The sequence below is a fragment of the Hippichthys cyanospilos genome, chromosome 18, assembly GCF_059441005.1.
Source record: "Hippichthys cyanospilos isolate Australia breed blue-spotted pipefish chromosome 18, RoL_Hcya_1.0, whole genome shotgun sequence".
In the NCBI taxonomy this organism is placed as follows: domain Eukaryota; kingdom Metazoa; phylum Chordata; class Actinopteri; order Syngnathiformes; family Syngnathidae; genus Hippichthys; species Hippichthys cyanospilos.
Window position 1 is genome coordinate 13,212,684 of NC_142386.1, and position 22,552 is coordinate 13,235,235.

The 22,552-nt window shown below is 42.0% G+C and overlaps 1 protein-coding gene across 4 annotated transcripts in view; it reads right to left on the reverse strand.

Annotated features, from left to right (window-relative positions):
* stard13a (StAR related lipid transfer domain containing 13a) overlaps window positions 1–16,418 on the reverse strand; it is a 17,515-nt gene extending 1,097 nt beyond the window's left edge. Inside the window, exons 1-13 of one of the 4 annotated variants that reach the window (XM_088441327.1) lie at window positions 13,834–14,085; window positions 7,136–7,207; window positions 6,405–6,486; window positions 6,235–6,298; window positions 4,515–5,734; window positions 3,849–4,016; window positions 3,417–3,576; window positions 3,085–3,283; window positions 2,743–2,956; window positions 2,535–2,649; window positions 1,537–1,803; window positions 330–547; window positions 49–231 (exon numbers count right to left, since the gene is read on the reverse strand). In XM_088441327.1, the coding sequence (XP_088297453.1) occupies window positions 49–231; window positions 330–547; window positions 1,537–1,803; window positions 2,535–2,649; window positions 2,743–2,956; window positions 3,085–3,283; window positions 3,417–3,576; window positions 3,849–4,016; window positions 4,515–5,734; window positions 6,235–6,298; window positions 6,405–6,486; window positions 7,136–7,207; window positions 13,834–14,056 (3,185 nt within the window). In that variant the 5' untranslated portion in view covers window positions 14,057–14,085. Of the gene's footprint in view, window positions 1–48; window positions 232–329; window positions 548–1,536; window positions 1,804–2,534; window positions 2,650–2,742; window positions 2,957–3,084; window positions 3,284–3,416; window positions 3,577–3,848; window positions 4,017–4,514; window positions 5,735–6,234; window positions 6,327–6,404; window positions 6,487–7,135; window positions 7,208–10,609; window positions 10,664–13,833; window positions 14,086–16,252 lie in introns of those variants that run through there. The other 3 variants (XM_088441328.1, XM_088441329.1, XM_088441330.1) reach the window with 3 other exon arrangements.
* Window positions 16,419–22,552: the final 6,134 nt, after the last annotated feature.

The following is a 22,552-nucleotide window of genomic DNA, read 5'->3' on the forward strand; positions in this document are numbered from 1 at the left end:
CAGAGAATGACAACAAAGTCTCAACCGGACTGACTTTGTTTCTCGTACCTGAGGTCCACTCTGGAGATGTGCGTCAGTCTAGTTCTGGTCGGCATGCTGCAGGGCTCCAGCAGGTAGTGAGACTCCAGAACAACGCCACGTACTGCCGTTGCCACGAGCGGGCTGTCACTGTGATCGACTGACACACACACCAACGCACACCAGCCTTTAATGCAGTCCGAATGCCAAGACCTGAGGGAAACCATCAACAGAAATAAATACACATCTGAAATTATTTAATCGCTTTTTACGAGCCATGTTGACTGAGTACCGGCGTGTCGCGAGCTTGCCTGAGTATCACAAAATCTGTGCAGGGCTGAGGCGTCATGTTGTAACAGGAATACTGGTACACATCTGTTTGCTTGTCCAGGGTCTCCAAAACCTTCTCCTGCTGTAGCTCCATCTGCCAAAGGGCACGCTCTCGCAGAAGCCGGTGAAGAACCTCAGCGGGCGTGGCCTCAACTTCTGTGCTGACGCGCCAGCGCCGAAGAGGGTTGCCGTCACCTACCTGCAAGCACAACCAAAGCTGGTGCGATCACACGACTGTGCTTCGTCATGAGCAACTCATTCAGTCCCAAAGACGTATTTATACGTTGGAATCCGGACATTGTGAATAGCAAGTAGCATATCAACATTCCTAGTTGCACCGCGCTCATACCTCACTACACACATCACAGCTTGCGTCACTACAATGCTGGTCTGCTATGGGTCGGCATCACGGTGACAAGATGGCGACATGCTAAAGATTTGAACTTGTATGAGTGCTTGCAATATCAAGTGTTTCAGCCAATATGCATTTTAGTGCTTAATTCAAACTTGAATTGGTGCCATGGGTCCCAAGATTGCTAGAGATGTTAAAGAGAGAAGTAAGAAGATGATTAGTATGGAAACAAAGCTGGAGATAATCCACAAATACAAAGAAGGTTAGGCTAGACTAGGCAATCCTCGCTATGGAATATAGCCATAACAAGCTCGTCAACAAGGTAAATAAATCCTTTATATATTTTTTAATTTATGATGTTATTTAATTGTATATATGTACAGTGGATTATATATAAGTACCACTTACGATATATTTTTTTTTAACAATTTTGAATATGTACATCCAATTTTGAAGTTTTTACCTGGAGTTTTATACGCATTTGCTAATTAACATAGGTTTCTATTGCCCGCCGAATGACGATTTCGCTTTACGATCCCAACTGCTAAATGGATTAATTTCGTATGGCGGGGGTCCACTGTACTGTAGGTGGAAACTAGATTGTAGTCCATTTTATCAACCGCTTGATGACGCCATAGAGTAATATAGTCCTCATGAACACGTGCCACCACAGTTGACTAAAAGTATTGATGGTTCAAGGAGCTTCTTTTCACCATCACTTAAGTTTTTTTTTCCCCAAACTTTAGTGTAAAGGAGGGTCTCAAAATAGCTAGTACTGAATGACATAATCGTTTTCGAAAATGCAATTGCAATTTATTGTGCAAAAATTTGAGAACCTTTTTGGAGGCCAGTTCAATGTGTTCTCCTGCAGGTCCATACATCCATGCTTTGCTCCTGTCTTTAGTCTCCCTTAAAAGATTGTGGATAAGCTTCTTCATGTACGCATGGTAGGATCCTTCATCCATCTCAGTTTCGTCGTCCACATCCTCATCACCTTCGTCCATGTCCTCCGGGTGTACCTTACCCAACTCGTCAAATGGAGGCGCCACAAGCTCAGCTTCCATGTAGGCTTTAGGAGACTGGTTCACCATCTCCTCCGGGATCTGTGGGGAGACCTTCAAGTGAGTAACTGGCGACCAGTCCATTGTTTGTCAATTTATGGCTTGTGACTGATTGCCGATCAATTCATTGATTGCCCTGCAATTGACCCGCACAAAGGACGCATTGTTTCTTGGCCCCCGATTGTTTAGCATCTTCAATGATCCTGCTTGGCAGTGTTGAGCAAAGTACACAGATTGTTTACTTGAGTAAAAGTAAAACTAGCCTATGTAAAAAAATGACTTGAGTAAAAGTAAAAGTGCTAAACCAAAAATCTACTCAACAGTAAACGTACAAGCTCCAAACGTACTTTAAAATAAAATAAAAGGTAAAAAGTATTTTTTCGAGATCCAAAGATCACAATTCCAATTATTTTTTTCTCTGTACCATTGAGATAAATATAGTCAGTTATGTTCAAGAAGGAGCGGATCAGTGGAACTGTCTACAGGTAGTAGGCGAGGGACACGCTTCCTCGCACATTCCAAAAACATGCATGGAAGGTGTATTGGACACTCTAAATGGTCAGACACGAAATCGGGGGTGTCAAACTCGCTTTAGGTTGCATTTTTAGGGCAATTTTTGCATTTTGATTGTCTGGAATAGGAGACTCAGACTGTTTGTGGGAAATCAAGTGTTTTGTGTCTTTCGGATCATTAAATATTGAAAATCTTTGAAGTCATACTGCCTTTCCAGTCATGAAAAAGAAGTAACGAAAAAAAAAAAAAATTAAATCGACCTGAAAAAGGCGATGACACTCTGTGATCATGTGAGCCAGGCCTTGAGTTGCAGCCATGTTCTCGTTCAGGTCCTTCTGATCTGGTCTGCCGCTGGCATACTTTCTCTGGATTGACCTTCACCACAATCAGGAGGACAGAGAACTTCAATCACCCCAAACTTGTTGTCGCTATCGAATAAAATCTGCATATCAGTGTGTGACGCCGTACCTAGGTGAGAGTACGTCACCCTTAGTCAGGCTGAGGTGGAAGAGGGACGGCGCCAGGCATACAGCAAGATTGGCGGCCGTCATCTGGTTTTCGTCCACCTGCGCCGCCACATCGCGCAGAAAATAGAGCAAAGTCTGCAGTGCCTGCCGGTTCTCGTCTGCCATCAGCAAGATGGCCGCCTGAACCGCCTGCAGATGCTCCTCCTTGGGCACGTCTGAGGAAGGAAATGGAAAGTATGTGTCACAGACATGTGATTGTTATAGTGTATTAGAGTAAAATGTCACATATGGCAAAATGTCAAGTTTTAATTGAAGCATTTAAAAGGACAATGGTATCACCCACACTGGTAGATGTGCAGGAAGGTTTCTCCTAGTTTATTGCTCAGCAGAGGTTCCGGAAGGTCCCGGAAGAATTGCTTGAGCATGTCGGCCACATCGTATGCTGATTGCTCCTCGTAGTCAACAGCATCGGGCGAGGCATCGCACTGGTGACGCAACGCTTGGATACGAGATTTCACTCCAGACTTGCGGAACAGGCCCACCTAAAAGGAAACCCCAAGACCAGCAAGATGAGAAGACAGAAAAAAGGCCAGGGTTATTTATTGGTCAAGTTGGTCTTTGTGGCAAAATGTAGTGTTTTTTTATTTGTTTTAAAGATCTCATTTGCATAAGTACCTGGTCCAGACTGTTACGTGTGAGGTGTGCGAGGGCCTGCTGGAGGCAAAGGGGCAACGGGAAGCCGCAACGCCGCACATGTACAATGAGCGGAACCCCAAACACACTCTTGTCTTTGGAATCTGGAGACTTTATGCGCTTCATGAATTTTGGCACTGTCCTGCAAGGAATTACAGATGGATTTGTGGGCCTAAATTAGAAATGTTTAAAATTAGCACTTTGAACCAAAATGTCTGACTTCATTTTGGGCTTGGCTTTTTTAAACATTTTTATGGGTCTACACATGGTAGACAAGTTTACCAAATTTCATCATGCTAAGTAAAACATCTTAGTGAGCAGAAATTTCACAGTGCTCTGGTTCCATTCCGCCTTCCTACTGTACTAGGTTGCGAAAGTCAATCATAGAGAACACTTTAGAAATGTTGTACCCACCAGGTCCAGCCATGCTTGTTGGACAAGGAATACTTCTCCATGATGGCGGTTAGGCGTAGTAAGGCGAATTTGTGAAGCAGGTTGAGTTGAGCAGCCGACTGGCTACTGATGTGCAATATTGAAGACTGGTTGAGATGGTCAGATGTCCTGAAACTGGGCCAGCGCACCCTGTAAACACACAGTGATTTACAAATACACAATGACATGATTGCCTGTACCAGTGGTTCTCAAATGAGGGCACGAGTACCCCTGGGGTTGTGAAAGCACTTCAGAGGGTCACAATTTAATGCTTTTATTGCTATGACAGAAGCAGTATTTTTTTTCTTTTCAAATTAGGAGCAAATTAATTGTATTATGGATGTGCGCTGTCATTGGTTGCACAATTTTGTATATATAAATTGGTGGAGCAGATGAGATTACACGATCTAGCTTCTTGAGTTGCTGAATAAAATATATAGAAGATAGTGTATAGAATATAGTATAGAAAATGTATAGAATAAAAGATATACCACTAAAAATGAACATCCATTTAAACCACTGGGATCCATAAACCACAACTTGTGGGCCACAAAATAAATTGCAATAAATGACAGTGTGCAGATTAGGCTGCGATGTGCCCTGCAATGAAAACGAGTTTGGTATCCCTGGTCTTGATGTATTTCTTACCGCGGTCTTGTCAAGGAGGCCCCAACGCCGGAATCCCTCCTGTCTCGCCCGGTCCCGGTGGAGTTGGTGTCATTCTGCGAGACGGGTGTGGTCCTGCCCTCACCATCTTCGCCATCTTCGCTATCTGCGAGTACACCATTGCTCCAGTGGTCCACAATCTGCTGCAATCCACTGACGTGCTGGATTATGTCATCTAAGTGCGGGAAGAGATTGTCTTCTTTCTCCAGGTCCAGGATGTCTCCTGTGCTAGCATACAGGTGAGAACCAGGGACGTTGTCATATATGCTCACCCTGCTGCCCCTCTGAGCTTTCATGCTGGGAGTATTGAACAGTGGACTGTTAGAGCAGATGTTGTTTAGGTTGTTGCGTTTGCATGGTCGAGAGACAGCGAGGTCAGCAAAGTTTCTCCCAGGTGCCAGGCTCTCGATGGACAGCGCTTTGGGGAAAGTGCCTGGCTTGTGGTCTTTGGGGATATGGATGAGGAGATTTTCATGCGAGTGGAACTGGATCCTCTGTCCATCTCGCAAGGGTATCTCCATGTCCTCCAGATACCTGCTGCTTCTTTTGCTGGCTATTCGTGCTCGCGGAGGAGTGGGATCACGGATGGGGCTTACGTTCATTCTGGAGAGGTCCCTGCAGTTGGCGCCAAAGTCCTTGCTGCAGTCGGGCGGAGTTTCTCCCTTGTCCCTGGTCAGGTTTTGCTCTAACTGGCTGATGGGGGTACACTGCAGTATCTGCAGGGCTAAGGGTTCTTCACCTTGCAGTACAGGTCCGCTAATGACCATCGGTGTTCTGCGCTTGGAGCTTTTGCGCATGGTGGACGGCCCCCAGGTGCGCATCAGCTCCATCCGCCGCAGGAATTCCTTTGCTTTGCTGCGACCCGCCTGTCCATGGCGGCCCCCCTTGATAGGCAGGGAGTTGTAGTGCGGGATGTCGCAGTGCAGCGGCCGGTAGGAAGCCGACAAGGATGCCACTGACATGGTGTCTGCTGGCTTGGAGGCTGAGTCCTCGCTGTGTAGTGAGGAGATCTCAGCCAGTTCTTGCTCACTCAGTTCACTCAGAGCACTTTCGCTGCTTGCCGTGCTGCGTGGGCCGTCGCCTCGTTCCTGAGGGGCGCCGTCCGACAGCAAGTCCGCCAAGCGAGACCAGCGACGGCTGCTCCACTCAAACGTCCAACGCTTGCTGATGGCCATTGGGGCATCTTCATCTGAGTCTTCACCCTGCAGATTGACCAATTTTAGCACAAATTTCAGCGATGGGAGATTTAGGTAAAAAGAAAGATTGAAAACAAAGGTTTCAAATGTCCCTTTTAACTTTATTCTAAAATTACAAGTTTGGAGGCCAGTAGAAGAATACAGATTTCTGAAGTCATTTCTTCAAACTGTACTTCTGAGAGTTCCAAGAAACTTAAAGGGACAATGTGTAATCCTAAGGACTACACGTACCCCGATTTGAGAACCACTGGTTTAAATGAAGCTTTAGTCTCACATTTTGATTGCGGAAACATTAGGAAGGAGAGCATTTTGAAAGCCCGCGGAGTTGGTTGAAGAGGGAGTACAAGCATTTTTGAGTAATTCAGGCCCATTTGGGTCAGAGTCTGAATTGACATAAAATGGTCACTTCCAGAACATCAACAAAAATTTGGTGGAGATGTGGCCTATTTCAGTGTGACAAAAGATAAATGAATTAATCAAAATTGGAAACAAATGAAATATCTTACTTTCTTCCTGGGGTGACTGATGTCCAGTTTCATAGAAGCGGACTTGTTCAGTGTGTTGAGCCGCCTGTAGCACACATGCACACACACAAACACTATCATCAAGTTTTATTTCCTCAAATAGTCAGTGGATGGGCGAGTGGAAAAGAATTCAGAAGTGGCAAAATGCTTACCGGGACAGAGGCTCCACCAAGTCTGGATCCAGAAAGTCATGGTCTCTTCTCACAGCAGAAATATTGATGGGGCACTGAGATTCTGAGAGAGACAGACGGGGAGAGCAGCAGTTGCTAACATTTTATGTGCAGAGGCTCCCAGGCATATAGCGTTATGCTAATGACCTCTCGCCTGTCTATGGTAGTTCAGATTATATGTTAGCATTAAACTAGGGGATTTTCATTAGATTGAATTAAAAGGTTTGGTGATATGTTTTGATGTTTATACAATACTGTACTTAAGTCAGCCTCATTTTACAGCATTTTTTAAAAAAGCTTAGCTAGCGCAAGCATATTGAGTTATACTATGTATTAATAGGTTTCTACTTTTAGCTACGCTTCTAAAAATAAATTAATGAGAAATATTATCCAAATTGTTAGAATTTGGCTGTCTTGAGGGTAGAAAATGAATGACAGCATGAATGAAAGTGACAGGAAATGGGAGGAAGGAGAACACAGTGAGAGTCCCAGTCGTGATTCCAAGGCCTTTCCCATGACCCCCGCAACCCACCATCCCATCCCATCCCCTCTCCTCCCTCTGGACAGGAAGTGGAAACAGCGGACAAGATGGTAAATTGGGGGAAATAGTGTGTGTGTGTGTGTGTGTTTGTGTGTGTGTGTGTGTGTGTGTGTGTGTGTAGGGGGGGGGGGGTTTAAAGACAAACAAAAACACTAAAAAAAACAAACCTTACCTTCATAGAGCTGCACATATTGAGGAAAACCGGCAGCTCTCAGCCAATCACATGCCTCCTTAGCTTCCAGTTCTGCAAGGTAGGAAAACGAGGAGCGTTACATATTTGCACACACATACAAACAACACACAAAAATGACAACGCAAACAACAAAAAACACTCACGTTAATGACCACACACAAACAAATCACACAATTATACACACGTACACACACACACAAAGCATTAAACGCGCAAGAGGAAAAATGCAGTAAACTGTGGTTGTAATTGTGAAAGTCTTTGACAGGCCCTGTTATCATTGCGACACAGTTTAAACTTGAATTAATGGCCAAATGTTGCTGCCATTTTGTCAGCTGCTGCGCTAAAATGTTGAGGCATCAATAAAATCTTGGACATCTGAACTTCCCACTCCTTGCATCATTCCTGAAAATTCCCAGAGCGTCGCTGCGGAACGCTCCTCCTCCCCCTTTCATCCGCTTGGAATGCCGGGATGGGAATAGCAGACTGTGTGTGTGCGTGTGTGTGTGGGTGCAAGGGGGGTGTTGAGCGCGTTGAAGTGCCCCGCAAACTTTTGTGCTGACGAAGTTGCCAAAACATGCTTTCAACAAACAAAATTAATTGACTATATTTTCAGTTAAATAACAATAAATTAAATGCATACAGTCTACATAACTGCAGATCAGACAGAACTACACAATTGCTTGCATCTTCATGTTGCTATAAAATATGGATAGGCCGTTGAGTTAAAAAATAAATTATGTTATGCATCATTTACATAACATGAAATCATAGTGTGTATATATTAGGGCTGTTACTGTAGATAAAACCTTTTTTGCACATCGATGCCAGTGTGAGTACTTCAATCTTGATTACGTACAGTAGTTATCAATACCAAATACCAAGTAAGAATAGAAAGAGAATGTGACAAAAGAATGTGACACATCATTTTTAAGGGTTAGGGTTAGGGTTACCCTGTTTTAATTTGGTATTTTGCTTAAAATGTTTAATTATCTACTCTTGTAATTAGTAATTTTCAGTTCATGATGGTAAAACTACGCAAAGAGAGGTTCTGATCCTAGTATCAGCTGCAATCACCAGAGGAGGGCATTTTTGTTTTTTTTGCTGCCGGTCCAACACCCTTCCTTCGACAGTCATAAGTTGATCCAAATAGTAATCGTTGGTCCGTCGCTCTGTCGATTGACTAATTGCACTTGCAACTTTGGCCCATCGCTCGGTCATCCAACGAACAAGTGCACCTCTGCCCCCCCAAAAAAACCTGCACTTCTTCCTTTGGTGCATCATCACCACAAACAAGCTTTAAGTAAATTTCAGAAAATCCTTTTGTGTAGATGCACTTCCTAGTAACTTACATGTAACACTTGTTGAGGCAAAATGTTTCCCAATAGATGGGAGTATACTGTATATACCTATTGAGATTCTTCACACTACCTATAATTGAGAAGTCATAGTTCCCCACGCCATGCAGTAATGGTTGTAAAAAAAATTCACACATGAACAGATGAAAACATAAACTGAAAAAAGTTTACAACAGCTGTCATTGGTTTACTGTTTGTTTTTAATTCAAATGGTTTTAATATATCAGTTTGTTCCTTTCAAGTGAACTTTACTTATATTTCTGGTTGAACAGGTTGATCGGCTAAATGACGCAAAGATCTCTTAATACTTCACAACTCAAAGCATTGCTTTTTACTGTAGGTTTGTTCCTGCCTGTACATTATACATTATTAATGCTTTCACTCTAAAATCATTATCTGTTGACAAAATTGCAGCATCCTTATGCTCATAAACTTTGTCATCAACTAGCTTGATGTGACCTTTAATATTGTCTTCCTTTAAAAAATTCTAAATAGTGAGTACATTTAGGCATGTTGGGAAATGTCCCAAGCGGGTTCATTTAGACCCATGGAAAGGTGTAAAAAATAAGCATACAAGAACTTCCTATTGTCTTTAGAACATAAGTAAATATAAACATCCTTGCAGAACACTTTACGCACATCGGCTAGCCTACGTGTGTACACCGCATATGAAATGGTTTGACAAAAGGTATCACCTATCAAATCTAGTCTGTAGCCACTCATGTCAACATGACTTCTTCGGCAGCTCCTCTACTCCACCTCTCCCCCTTCCTCCATTTTTGCTCACTCAGTCCCCGTGTCACTTATAATTTTGTACTTGCTCCTGAGTATTTGTTATAAATGAGAGCAAAGTAATACATTACACTGCATTTTTAGCCTGAAAGTGGTGTTTTTTCCAACCAAATTCGCAAAAAACACTGCGGGATCAGAGGAGAAAAGTCCATGGCAACATGTTTACTTGCTGTGATGCTAAGATGAAATGGCGGGTTGAATATGGACAATATGTACACAAGATGGACATACGGCCATTACTTTCAGTTCGTCAGAGATAAAGGGAAGAAAAATATCATCGTTAGGTGCACTTTGTGCGCACCAACTTAAAAGCTGTCCACTTCACTTCACGACCAGTCATTTGACAAACTCTTTAAAGGGGTGCTATATTAACATGAAGTTAGCGAAAGGAAAACACAGGGATGATTGCCCTCTCTCGCTGAGGGATAGCACTTTGACACCAGATGTGCTGCCGCTTTCCACAGCATTTGGAAACCTTGTCAGCAAGATCCCTGTCGCAAATAGCAATAATGACAAGGTAAGCTAACGCTAATTTTCACTGTACAATTGCTATAATAATAGTCTAGAAATAGTTCTGGTCAATGTGTATCATTTTCAATAGTTAAGCATACAAAACTCTTATGTCAGCCAGTATGTAAAACACCTTAACAATGATGAGGACTAGCTGCTAACGTTAGGCCGACCGAAACCATCTATTTTTGAAACATATGCCTCTATCCGATCCAACTGATCTTGAATTTGAATATTAACATTGAAATTGTAAAATCCACTAACTGTTTTTGCCTACAGCATAAACAATGCATCGCAATGCTGTGAAACTAAGTTATAAAGGGATTAAAATACAAAAAAAAAAGATTTTCTATCGTGTCTTTTGACAATACAATGCAGATTAAACTATTTGTACTGGTTTTAGCCTTAAGACAACCTATCACTGGATGTGTAATGACCATCATGAGCTCCAGTTAACATGGCAAATCCATAGTTCCAGTTATATGTACAGTAATTCATTTAGAAATTAAAAATACATGGCTAAAGAAAGTATAGAAGTATGTGTATAATGGACCAAATGAATGAATAAAATCTATCTTCTGGCTGTTTAATATGATCAAACTCCACAGCAGCCACAGTATAAGAACCATGCAGAAGTCAACTTGGTCCATCAAAAGCAAACATTTATCTCCATCAAAGCCGCTAATGATGCCGACTTCCTGTGGCCACTTTCCCACAACTTTTCCAAAGCCAGGAGCCTTCACCATTAACTTTTCTCATCATCATAATTGACCAGAAAAAGAGACAAGAAGCTTACTTGATGTCTTCATGGCTCAGACCACATCTTCGTCCTACCTGGGTCACGGATTCTCCTCATACCTCTAAACTTTCAAACTAACCTTCGCACACTGCCTTTCATCCCTCCTCCTCCTCTTTCTCAGCCCGATACTGTGCTAAGCCCCCGCTAGCTCCTCTTCTTCATCGCTGCGATTCAGCTGCTAAGCCTGTGTGGCAGGAAGTGACTCGCTACACTCGGTTTGTCTCCGCCTTGGAGGGTCAGCTGTACTACTGACATTATTGAATAGCAAACACACAAAAAAATGTACTGTCTATAGTTGCCCAAGTCTCTTCTTAACATGCCACTAAACATTAAAGAAACACACAAGTTTGAATTAAGCACTAAAATGCACAATAAATACCATATTGAAAGCACTCTCAAACAAGATCAAGTCTTTTGGCAGCCATCTTCATAACCCCGTGACGCCGACCAATAATAGACCAGTATCTTAGGGAGTCGTGACGCCGACCATTAGCAAACCAGCATTGTAGTGACGTAAGCGGTGACGCATGTATAGACATATGAGTGCATGCTGACCACCATGTTGGATGTGTCGCGCACACTGACTGCCATGTTGGATGTGTCGTAGGACGAAAGAAATGGCGTAAAGAAGGGACAAAAAAACATCACGGGCCACGTCGTAAGGTGAAAAAAACGTAAGGCAGGGACGTCATAAACCAGGGGGCCACTGTATTAAACTGTCCATAGGTGTAATTGGGTGCATGAATGTTTGTTCGTCTCTGTGTGCCCTACGATTGGCTGGCAACCAGTTCAGGGTGTCCCCTTACCGCCTGAAGCCAGCTGGGACAGGCACCAGCACACACACACACACGCCCACGCACACACACACACGCTCACACATCACACACACGTACATCGTAGAATGTCATTGACATAACGCATTTCATAGTCCCTAACACTAACCTTAACCAAAATCCAATTCAAACCTGTACTCTAAAAGCAAGTCTTGACCCTCAAAAAAAGAGGTCTGAACTTGTGGGCTTCGCCAAAATGGTCTCCACAATAGACAGTGAAAAACCAGTGTCCTCACCTTGTGGCAAGAACCAAGAGCACATATTCACGTTTATACGGCTATACTTGTGAGTCCTCACAAGTCATATCCATTGACATGATGCATTTCCTTGCCCCTAATCCTATTCTTAACAGTCAGAAATGATTGCCTAACCCTAACCCTTACCCTAAACTAAACCCTAACACAGACAGACAGACAGAGTGGTCTCAGCTGTGTGAGAAAAGCTATGAGTTCTGACTGTCCCTGTGGGCAACATCACAACAGAAACAAGGTTAGAACATTTGTAGTGAGGTTTGTAGTGAGGCATTTCCTCCGACAGGGAAGTTCCACGCAAACTTCATTTCTCTAATGGCACCATCTTGGTTTGCACTAAAAAGGGGAACAGGAATAATAACACATCATATTTCTAGAGGACGCATAGTGTCGCGCTTTTGGAAGATTTCCCCGAGGGGTAACATGTATGAATTAAATTTATTACAAGTATTATTATTATTATTATAGTTGTTGCTGTTATCCATGTAATTAAACTGTCATTAGTGGCGTATACTGTAGATTGACAATGCACAATGAAACAAAATGAATAATTTTGCAGGACTTGATTGACAGCTTGGCAGCAGGATAGAACTCGTTTGCACAGGTTGCATTTTTCACCCATCAAAATCTTTGAACACCTCACATTCAACATGACAAGACCTGGCACGCTGGGTTGCTTTGACTTTGCGCTGTTGCCCTATTATGTTTACATCTGGAGGAAAACAGACATCATGTGAAAGGAAGTAGAGGAAGTGACAGCTGATGAAAACAATGGCTGCAGTTACCAAAGACATACATGTGCTTAATCCATTGTAGATCAATGAGCAGCAGCCTGTTGAGGCAGCGTGTGTAGTTTTTTTCCTATTTGTATATGTCTTACTGTTTCAGAATAGGGTTTCAAACTGGAATGAGGTTTTAGAAGTATATATATATATATATATATATATATATATATATATATATATATATATATATATATATATATATATATATATATATATATATATATATATATATATATATATATATATATATTGAGAGAGAGAGAGACTCTACAAAAATTGGGTCATTGTGACCCATGTTTTTGGGTTGTTTTGCACAAAACTCTGATTTTGAGCATGTCCAGAGCACTGAAAGTAGCTCTGGGTAGTTTAGTATGCAGGACGATAAGGTAGCAAACTTGCTTCGCTCCAGTGTTCTCTACAGTAAATAAAATCGTGTGAACAAGAATAATATATAGAAACAGTGATCAAACACCTCAATTCATCGTTCAACAGCAGTCGATATCATTCCAAAGCATTCCAGCAGGGGAAGCAGTGGTCAAATTGTTCCCCTTTCAATATCCACAGCAACACATACAACCCCCAGGGGAAATTTTGACCCAAATTGGGCTTTTTGATGTTTTTGATGTGTGGTATCAGAGGAAAAGAAAACAAACACAAGGAGGCTAAAATACTGCATGTAGTGTCAAAACATGATGACTTTCTGTATGCCACTATGCGGTCCCTTCTAAATCGGTGTCAAATTTAGCCCATATTAGGCTCATTTACTGCCATTCAAAATTGGACGTCAGTTTTGGACATTGAAAAGCCAATGTTTTATCTAGAATTTCCCCTGATTTTTGCATTAATCCTTTCAACGGCAACTCGTGAACGGGGCACACTAGAGATTTTGGTGTTGACACCCCAAACTCGCTCGTAGCCAACTGATGACATTTGCAAGGCCTTTAATGACTTTGGGCAGCTAACAAGTCGGGCCTGAACTGACTTCAGCAAAAAAGAACGTTCTCTGACCTGATCGACAAATTCCCGCTATTTTGAAAAAGTTGACTTGGAGCTCAGGTGTCAAACTCAAGGCCCGGGGGCCAGATCCGGCACGCTACATCATTTTATAAGGCCCACGAAATGCTGGTTTAACTTTAAGTTTCTGGCTAAAATATCAAAAAATTGCAATTTGCACATTGCAAATTGTTTTCACCAAAAAACTTTTTTTGTTCCCAATCTGTCTTTTGAACAGATCTCAAAATTAGGTAAGTGTGTGATATACACACTTAAAAGTTATTCCAGTCCTCTGACATAAACTGTAACTACAATGTGGCCCACGAAAAAAGTTTGACACCCCTGACTTGAGGGTCTACCTTGCTCCAGCATTCGAAGCAGCTGCTTTCGGGCAATGATGCGAGAGAGGCGTAGAGCTGAGCGGCGTTGAGGGGTCTGGCCCAGCCTCAGGTAGTGATCCTGGCCATCGGGGGTCATGGCCTCCAGGCACGTCCCTTCGTTGGCACTGTCGCTGTCACTCTCATCACTATTGGTGGGCTCCATGGGGATCCTATATTCGCTTTCTGCCTCTTCTTTCTCCATTGGAGACTCTTAAACAGAACAGGCTGACTTTTCGGGATGATTATGGTGCAAACACTCCTCAAGAATTCCTCTGACATGCCCTCACTGGAATGGAGGCCCCGCCCCTGACTTCCTGGCAACCAATCTCATCCCTTACTCCAACACTGGTGTCTCTCACCTAGATCTCCAGCTTCCCCACACGAATGTCATTCCTTCTGGTCACATGACAGTTCTTGCATGTGCATGCACACACACACACGCACACACACACAATACTTGAGTAAAATTCCCAATAAGGCATGAGATTTGACAAGAGCGCCCTCTCGAGGTAAAATGATTGCACTGTAATACAACTTGACTTAGAATGTGTGATGAATTTTGACACCGTCACAGTCAAATTACACATTTTTATTATTTGACTATGGTATTAGGTTAAAAAAAAAAACTTGTGCACGTTATATTCTACACACAACAAATATTAAGGTGGTTTTTCACTACAAATTGTACTCTTCATTAGGAAACCCACAATGCAGTGCTTCTAAACAATTTTTTGTAAAGCCCCCCCAGGAAAGAGAAAATAACCCCCACTTTCCACAGTGACTACAAATATGATCATGAGCTATAAAAATTGTATAAATATACCTAAAATTGTATTCTTTTCAGCATTAACAAAAGAAAAAAGCAATGTAATTTGATTCAGTCCAAAACAGTACGAGCCAGAGATCACTATTAATCATCAAGCATTAACATTACTTTTAATTCAGCAATTCAGCATTCAGCTAGGTAGGTGTTACAGAAAATGTGACCCGAAGGGGCATGGCTGCCGAAATAATCTAATTTTGACCCCTGGAGCCGTGTGGAGCTTATTTGAAGTAAGTAAAAAAGTAAAGATGAAAGATGGACAAAGTAAAGTGAAAGACATTATACAATACTTTGATGTATATATGACTATGAATGCTTATTGCAGATTTGGCCATTTCTTTCTTTCTTTTATTTTTCTGTTTTTAAATGTTTATGGTTTTGTTTTTAACTTCAGTCAAATTGTAGATTGCACAACACGTTTTTTATGTTTATGTCCAGGACATAGATTTGCTATGGTGAAAAGTGCCCTGTTGTGAAACATGATTTTGTTGTAGAGTTCTATTGTATTTAACAAAGTTGTGTTCTCTTTTGCTGATTAACGTTCTTTTTCCGCGAGATCAAATCAAACATGGACAACAAAGTTGTCAAAAATGTTCGGAAGACGTCAAGTTTTGTTGACTAAAAAAGTAGGTGGATGATTAATATTTTGATGTTAAAAAAAATTATGCGTCTAATGGACGCACGTTGATTTCAAAGTATATGCCCCCCTTCAAAAAATATGGGTCTTGGGACATGGGGACGCAGGCAAACGGGACCACTGAGCACCAATATCTTTTAAAATTTTAACCTGAAGAAAAAGGTATAAAAGATTATGCTGGTTGTTGTCTAAATCACATGAATTATTTATGTGAAAATTTTGTTCACGGCAGTCCAGTAAATTTATACCTCCCTCACAGACTTGTGACAGTGAGAGCGCCACAGCACCACCTGGTGCCATGGATTTGCAATTACACATGCAAAATCAAAGCCAGTTTCCCAGGGTCACACGTGCACCCCACTGGCATTGCATTTTGCCCACCCCGCTCCACTATTTGAGGAGTGCACAATTGAAATTTGATTGGAAAATGCATACAATAAATATTGATACAAGTGAAAAAAATGCATCTACTCGCAAACACATAGCATATTAAGTCACTTATAAACCTGTCATTGATTAAAAAAAGAAAAAAAGCTCAAGGTGACTATAACAAGGATGAAAATATAGGCTTTACTTGACCCAAACTAAATTATCAACAAGTTCTCCTAACCCCCTCCAACCCTTCTCCCCAACATGCTAAACTTGGCGCATTGGCGCGCAGAAGGAATAGTTGACACCCGTCCTGTGCATGTGCACTCCGGGCACCGCGCATGCTGACAAGGTAGCATCTGAAACCCGGCATGAACTCACTCTCGGCCCCACCCCCCCAAAACATGCTAAATGTGACATTGAGGTTCTCAAAATACACACACAGCCGCACACACACACACACACACACACCAGCAACACAACTTTACCGCACTGAAGACAAACTGCGTGACGTCACCGGTGAAGATGGCGTGCAGTCAATCAAATGAGAAGCTCACAAAATGGCTGACCTGCCAGTCGCCTCTCTCGTACATTCCTCCACAGTAGATCCCACGCTTTGGCCGTGGACTCCCTTAGCTGCTCGCTGATGGACCGCCGCAGCTGTAGCGCGGCCGTCTTCCGCGGGCTCGTCATGTCTCACGCATCCCGGTCCTGAGACGAGACGCCCCCGCGCCACCCCCCTCCCCTCTCCCCTCTCCTCGCTCTTTTCACCCCCCCCCCCCCCCTCAAAAAAAAAAAAAAATCCCCCTAAAATAGTCCGTGCCGCAGTGAGCGTCCTCTGCGTCACCTCCGGATCGACAATAACTTCTTCGGTTTTCCCGCCACTAAAATGTCCTGCACTCACGTCGCGTTCGCATGCGCGTGTCTAGACGTGAGCGCGAAGTTGTCTACGTGCATGAGTGGCTGGACGTGTGACAAGGAGAACCAGATGTGAGACCCACGCAGTACCCTCCCCATGCAACACACATGTAAATACACACACACTATCGCTTTCACGCAGTCATACACACACAAACACAGACGCACAAAACCGTATCAGACAAAAAGGGATTTGAAATCAAACTGTTTGAAAACATGTGACATGTTTTGTTCTTATTTAAAGTTTGATTGTAAAGAAAGACACACATTTCTCCTCATAGTTAAGTGTTCCCCAAAGCAGTGGTTCTCAATTATAATTTTGCCAAGCCCCCCCCCCCCCCCCCCCCCCCCCCAAAAAAAAAGCCTTTTCCCTGGAGTCACCATTTGAGAAGCTCGATTTGAGAAGCACTCCCCTAATTATCAATAACTCACAAGAATAGTCATGCATGAATTTGTTGCCTCCACAACAATAATGCATTTACATGCAGTCAATAACCCTTTTAAAATTAGAATATTGGAAATATTTGTTTGTTTTAATTCCGTGAACGGAAGCAATAAACCGAATGTTAATCTTCGGGTTTATACAAATTTTGTCATGTCCAATTTGTTGTTTTTTTTTGTGAGTGTGCGGGGGTTTTCGGGTTTCTCTTTTTGTGGGGTTTTTGTTCATGTTTCTAAGTTGATGTTTCTGTTCCCTTGGGTCTGTCCTCCTTGTCAGTGTTCTTGTTAGTCTGAATGTTTTCACTTGTCTGTGTGTACCTGCCTTCCATATGTCATCCAATCAGTTTCCCTTACCTATTGTTCTTGCCCAGCTGTTGCGTGTTACTTCATTAGTGTGAGTGTATTTATTTCCCAGTTGCTTTCAGCTAGTTGTTGGGTCATTATCTATGTCTACGCTCCAGTTGTCTTCTGTCACTGTACGGAGTCATTTTTGTCTCTGTTAGTTTCAGTTCATTTTTTCCCCTCCGAGTCTGTTCAAGTGTTATTTTTGTAGTACAGTAGTTGTTTTCTATTCCTTTGGTTGGTACTCGGTATGCCTTTTTGTCCTTGCTCGTTTTTCTCCATCTTTTATTTGATGAGTATTTTTTAGGACCCCTTGCCTCCAGCTTCTCTGCATTTGGGTCCAGTCCCCTTTCACCCGCCATGCCTGGCAGCAACAAACTTGAATAATGACACTAATATGCTCCCTTTTCTAACACCAATATGTAACCCAGCCATAGGCAAACTATGACTTGGGGGCCGTATGCGGCCCGTAAATATTTTTATCCGACCTGCCAAACATGAAGAAATTAATAGGAGTAGAGTGATCATGTTAATATCTTGAAACCTAGCAGACTTAGAAAATCCGGTGCTATAAAGTATTAACTCTTAGCAATAAAAAAAAGCTATATTTTGACATAAACACCTGGGGTGTCCATTTCCAGGTCCTCTGTTTATATGTCCTCTTGTTGATGGAATCCTGCCATCATTTGGATACTGAGCTGGAGTTCCCCCAAGATGCTCTGCAAAGTTCATGACCAGGATCCAGTGTCTAATAAATGCATGAGCTCTTCCACTCTAAAATTAGAATGAGGTGTGTCCCAATACTATTGTTCTCTCTCTGTCTCTCATTTTCTGTCTCTCGCTTTCTTCTCTCTGTCTCTCTCTCTCTGTCTCTCTCTCTCTCTCTCTGTCTTTCTCTCTCTTTCTCTTTACAGCAGCTGCACATGCTCACATGTATTCGGGTTAGCGAGTTCATAATCATTATTATTATAAACATGCTAACCACCCTCTGTATGATCAAAAGCATCCAGTCCAGGCCACATAGGAAAAATGTAGTTAGTCGATTGCAGGCCTCTTTTTCAATGTTCTTGCTCTTCATTTTTGCTGACTGGTGTCTATTTTGGGTGTCATTCATGCAACACATGCATACACTCACACAAGATGGCTGCGTAGCGTGCACCAAGTGAAAAACATCCACAATGACCTTGATCTATATGCCCAAAATGATACACAGCGATGTGCGTACTCAGTCATTAATTCATCCTTGTCAGGGTTATTTCTGCAGACTTTTGCAACCTTGTCGCTTTGCAGTTTCGCAGCCATGTAACTTGTTGGATAATGACGTACAGTATGACTGGTCTCGATAATCCCTAATTAATGGATGTATGTTTGTGTGTGGGTTTGGTGTGCACCTGTGTGTGTCTCATGTTACTGTTGTGCAGTGCTTCTCAAACAGAAAGGAAAAAGGCTTTGTTTTTGTCATGTGAAGTGTAAATGCAATAAATGAGAATTTTCATTGTAGTTTTAGGCACGTTGGTGCACTTGGTGTTTATTTTTCTGTTTTAGACTAAGCTGTAACCCATATAAACACTGTTAAATAATTTATTAAAAGTTGATTTATATTTCTTTTTTCTCGTTAATGTTTAAAAGGATACAGATTTAGATATACTTATACAATTTTCATAGATTATAATCTTATTTATAGTCAGCGCGTCGAGTATGTGTGTGTGGGGGAGGGGGGCACGAAAACGTTTTCTCTTTCTTAGGGGGGCTTGGCAAAATATAATTGAGAAGCACTGCTGTAGAGATAGATGGTGGAAAGGCACAGGTGGGCAGTGATGCCTAGGAGCCCAGCTGAAGTTCAGAGTTCATAAATTGTGAATGCGTGTGTGTGTATACATGCTTGCATGCATGTGTGTGTGTGTGTGTGCGCCAAGGTGTAGTAGAAACAGTATCATGACTTCTGGGTGGTTGCTGAGGCCTGACAGACTGACTGGCTGGGAATCTACAATACTGAAAGACATTCCCAGAAATCCACTTTGATCCTAAAGCAGGAATGCAAACAATCTGACAAAATCAATAGACACACACATACTTGCACACACATACACAAGTCGTTTTACCTGCTGAAGTGCTGGTGGTCCTGGCAGTTGGTAAAAACAAACTCACATAATAAGAATAACAACACAAATTTGAGACATCAAACTCCGCAGTAGGTCTAAACAAAATGTTGGCCTTGATGTTATATTTTGCGGAGGTTGTTTTCTTTCTTTCCTGTTTTAGGTTTGAGTTGGTTTTTGTGTTCTTTCCATGTCTTGAGTTTGAGATTGTGTTCGTAGTTGTTCGTGTTTTGTTGTCTGTATCTTCTTTAGTGTTTGCATCTACCTGTCCTCATTAACCTACTTCATGTCTGCCCATCAGCTCCCTGCTCCAATTGTGTCCTGCTCAGGTGTTCCTTGTTGTTTCGTCAGTTTTGAGTGTATTTGATTTCCTGATTTCTTTCATTTCTTGCCAGGTCGTTGTCTGTGGATGTTGTGTTGTGCTGACAGTTCCTTGTCCTCGTGAGTCATAGTGCTGTATTTCAAGAGTCAAGTCCATTGTCGTACTTTTTTGTTACTTGGGATGCTATTTTAATCCTTGTTTTCTTCTTTTCATTTTCATATTAAATTATTATTTTTAAGAGCAACTTGCCTCCCTGCTTCCCTGCGTTTGGGTCTATACCTCCACACCGCTCGCCACCATGTTGTATTGCAACATGGTAAATTCAAGGGCCATTTTGTGTCACATTACAGATTAATAGTTCTAACCCATCTGGATCACTAACTTAATTAAACTGTAAACAAGTACTGTATTTCTCCGAGTAGGTCAACTTTGATTATAAGTGCCTCCCACCCTCCCTTTTTTACTTAATTTGCGTGAATATTACAAAAATGTGATTATAAGTCTAACCCAAGCTGTAGTGGTTACATTGATCATGGCTGTCCAATTATAACACATGATTTGTGTTATTAAAATGACAAAATTATGATACTTTTAGGCGCATTTCTTCATCGTATATCGAATGACGTACCGTTGCAGTTACTGGGGGGGTTGGGGCAGAAACGAGACGTGTGCGTGCAAGGCAATGTGCATCAATAAAATGATTTGAAGTTTCAATGCTTTATTTTTTGACACAGCTGAATATACATTTGTTGAAAAGGCCTAAAAGTCATCATCATTATCTGACACGCACACCCAGACATCCTTATCTATCTCCTCATCATGCGTTCAAGCATCCTCGTTACTCTTCCAGGGTTAGTCATCTTTTTCCCGTCCATTTTGTTTGAAATTGAGGTCTTCGGAAATTATTTGCTGATCATCTTACTTGGGATATTATTCCAAGTTTTCTTTACCCAAGTGACGACTGTTGTGAGATCACAGCATGGAAGGTTGCCCTTCAACTGTTTCTCGCCCCATCTGCCGACATCCATGCCGGCTTCAAGCACACGTCTACCTGCTGAAGGAGATAAGTCAAGATGTATTTTCCTATTCATAACGCGTCAAAGAAAATGAGCCACATTGTTGTCAACAAAGAAGCAATTAGGCGTTGCTTATCAAAAGATCATTTTTACAAAGTTCTGTGCAAACGAACTAAAACACATGCATACTATATCAAATATGAGGTTTGTATTTTGAAAAAACTGGTCTCTTTTGAGTTGTGCATTTATAAGTCGACCCCCCTAATATGGGGATTGAAAATGAGGAAAAAAAACTTGACTTCATATACGGTATTTGTAAAATGCAACTAATACACCAGCTTTCCCTGCCTTCCAGACTCTGACATTGACAAAACCCAATTCATTGACTTTTATGAGGCTTCCCGGTGCGGTGAGCTGTTGATTTTAAAGAGCAAGTTGAGGTTAGCACATTGACGAGCTCAGCATAAATGAGAGTCAGGGAAAATGCAGACTAAACCTTTAAAAGGATGCGGTTTAGTGGCACGCTTTGGGTTTTAGCTTCTGCACGGAGGCCAGACAAACTCGTTTAAATAATGAGGCAAACATGCTAACCACCCATCCATCTATCCATCCATTACTATAACCGCTTATCCTCACAAAGGCGGTTGCTGTGGTGGAGCCTATCCCATCTGTCTGCAAGCATTAGGCAATGCAGACCCTGAACTGTTTGCCAGCCAATCACAGAGCAACATGCTAACCGTTATTTTTAATTAATTAACCACACTGACAACACAACAGATTGTAAGTCTGACAAAACAACTTCAATTCAGTCCATATGTAAATGATTTTCATTTTCCTTCTTTGTGTCTCTTCTCGTGGGACATGTCCGCTCGCTAGGGCAGAGAATTCGCTAACTGTAGATGGGGAGTCCAAACTAATAGCGTGGGTGGTTGTCAACCCACCAATCTGTTTAGCATTAGCCCTGAGTGGCCTGCTAATCGTGGTGAGCCCGTTCAGACGCATAATATATTCAACCCCTTAGCTAGTCCCATCTCACCTGGATCTACTGCCTCAAACACTGTAGTAGTTGGTGGTGCCAATCACCTTTAACATCAAGATTTAAAACCCGGTCACATTAATGTGTAATCCCAGGGTCAGTCCATCTGACACTGAAGCTACTCTTAGAGCGCTGGCATGCAGCCGACTTAGACACCAGTAGTGATACATTTTGGCTCCAATGACATTAGGATGCGGCAATCAGAGATCATAAAAGACAAAGCGAGGACTTTTAATATCGCTAGAAAGGTGAGTCGGTTTCGAATAATTATCTCTGGCCGTCTGCCTGTGAGAGGCAACACACTGCTCTTTAGCGCCACCCAAGTGGCTCTGGAGCTTTCAAAGAAATTGATTAATAATGGAATTAGGTGGGGCAATACAGTGATCCCTCCTACTTCGCGGTCTCAGATATTGTGGTCTCAGATATTGCGGTCTCAGTATTTCGCAGGTTTTTCCAGGAAAAATTAAAGATATTTCAAACTAAAAAATAATTTAAAAAATGCGGAAAAATGGAAAAAAATAAAAAAAAGCAAAAAACTACATTATACATTACTGTATTCATCAAATAACTAAGTAATATTAGTTAATAAATATGTTAAGAATTCTTCAAGCGTTAGAGTTGACGTGACGTTTTTTAATCTTATTTTGAAATGCATGCTTTTAATTTGTCGGGTCGTGTTGCATTTCCGGTTCCTG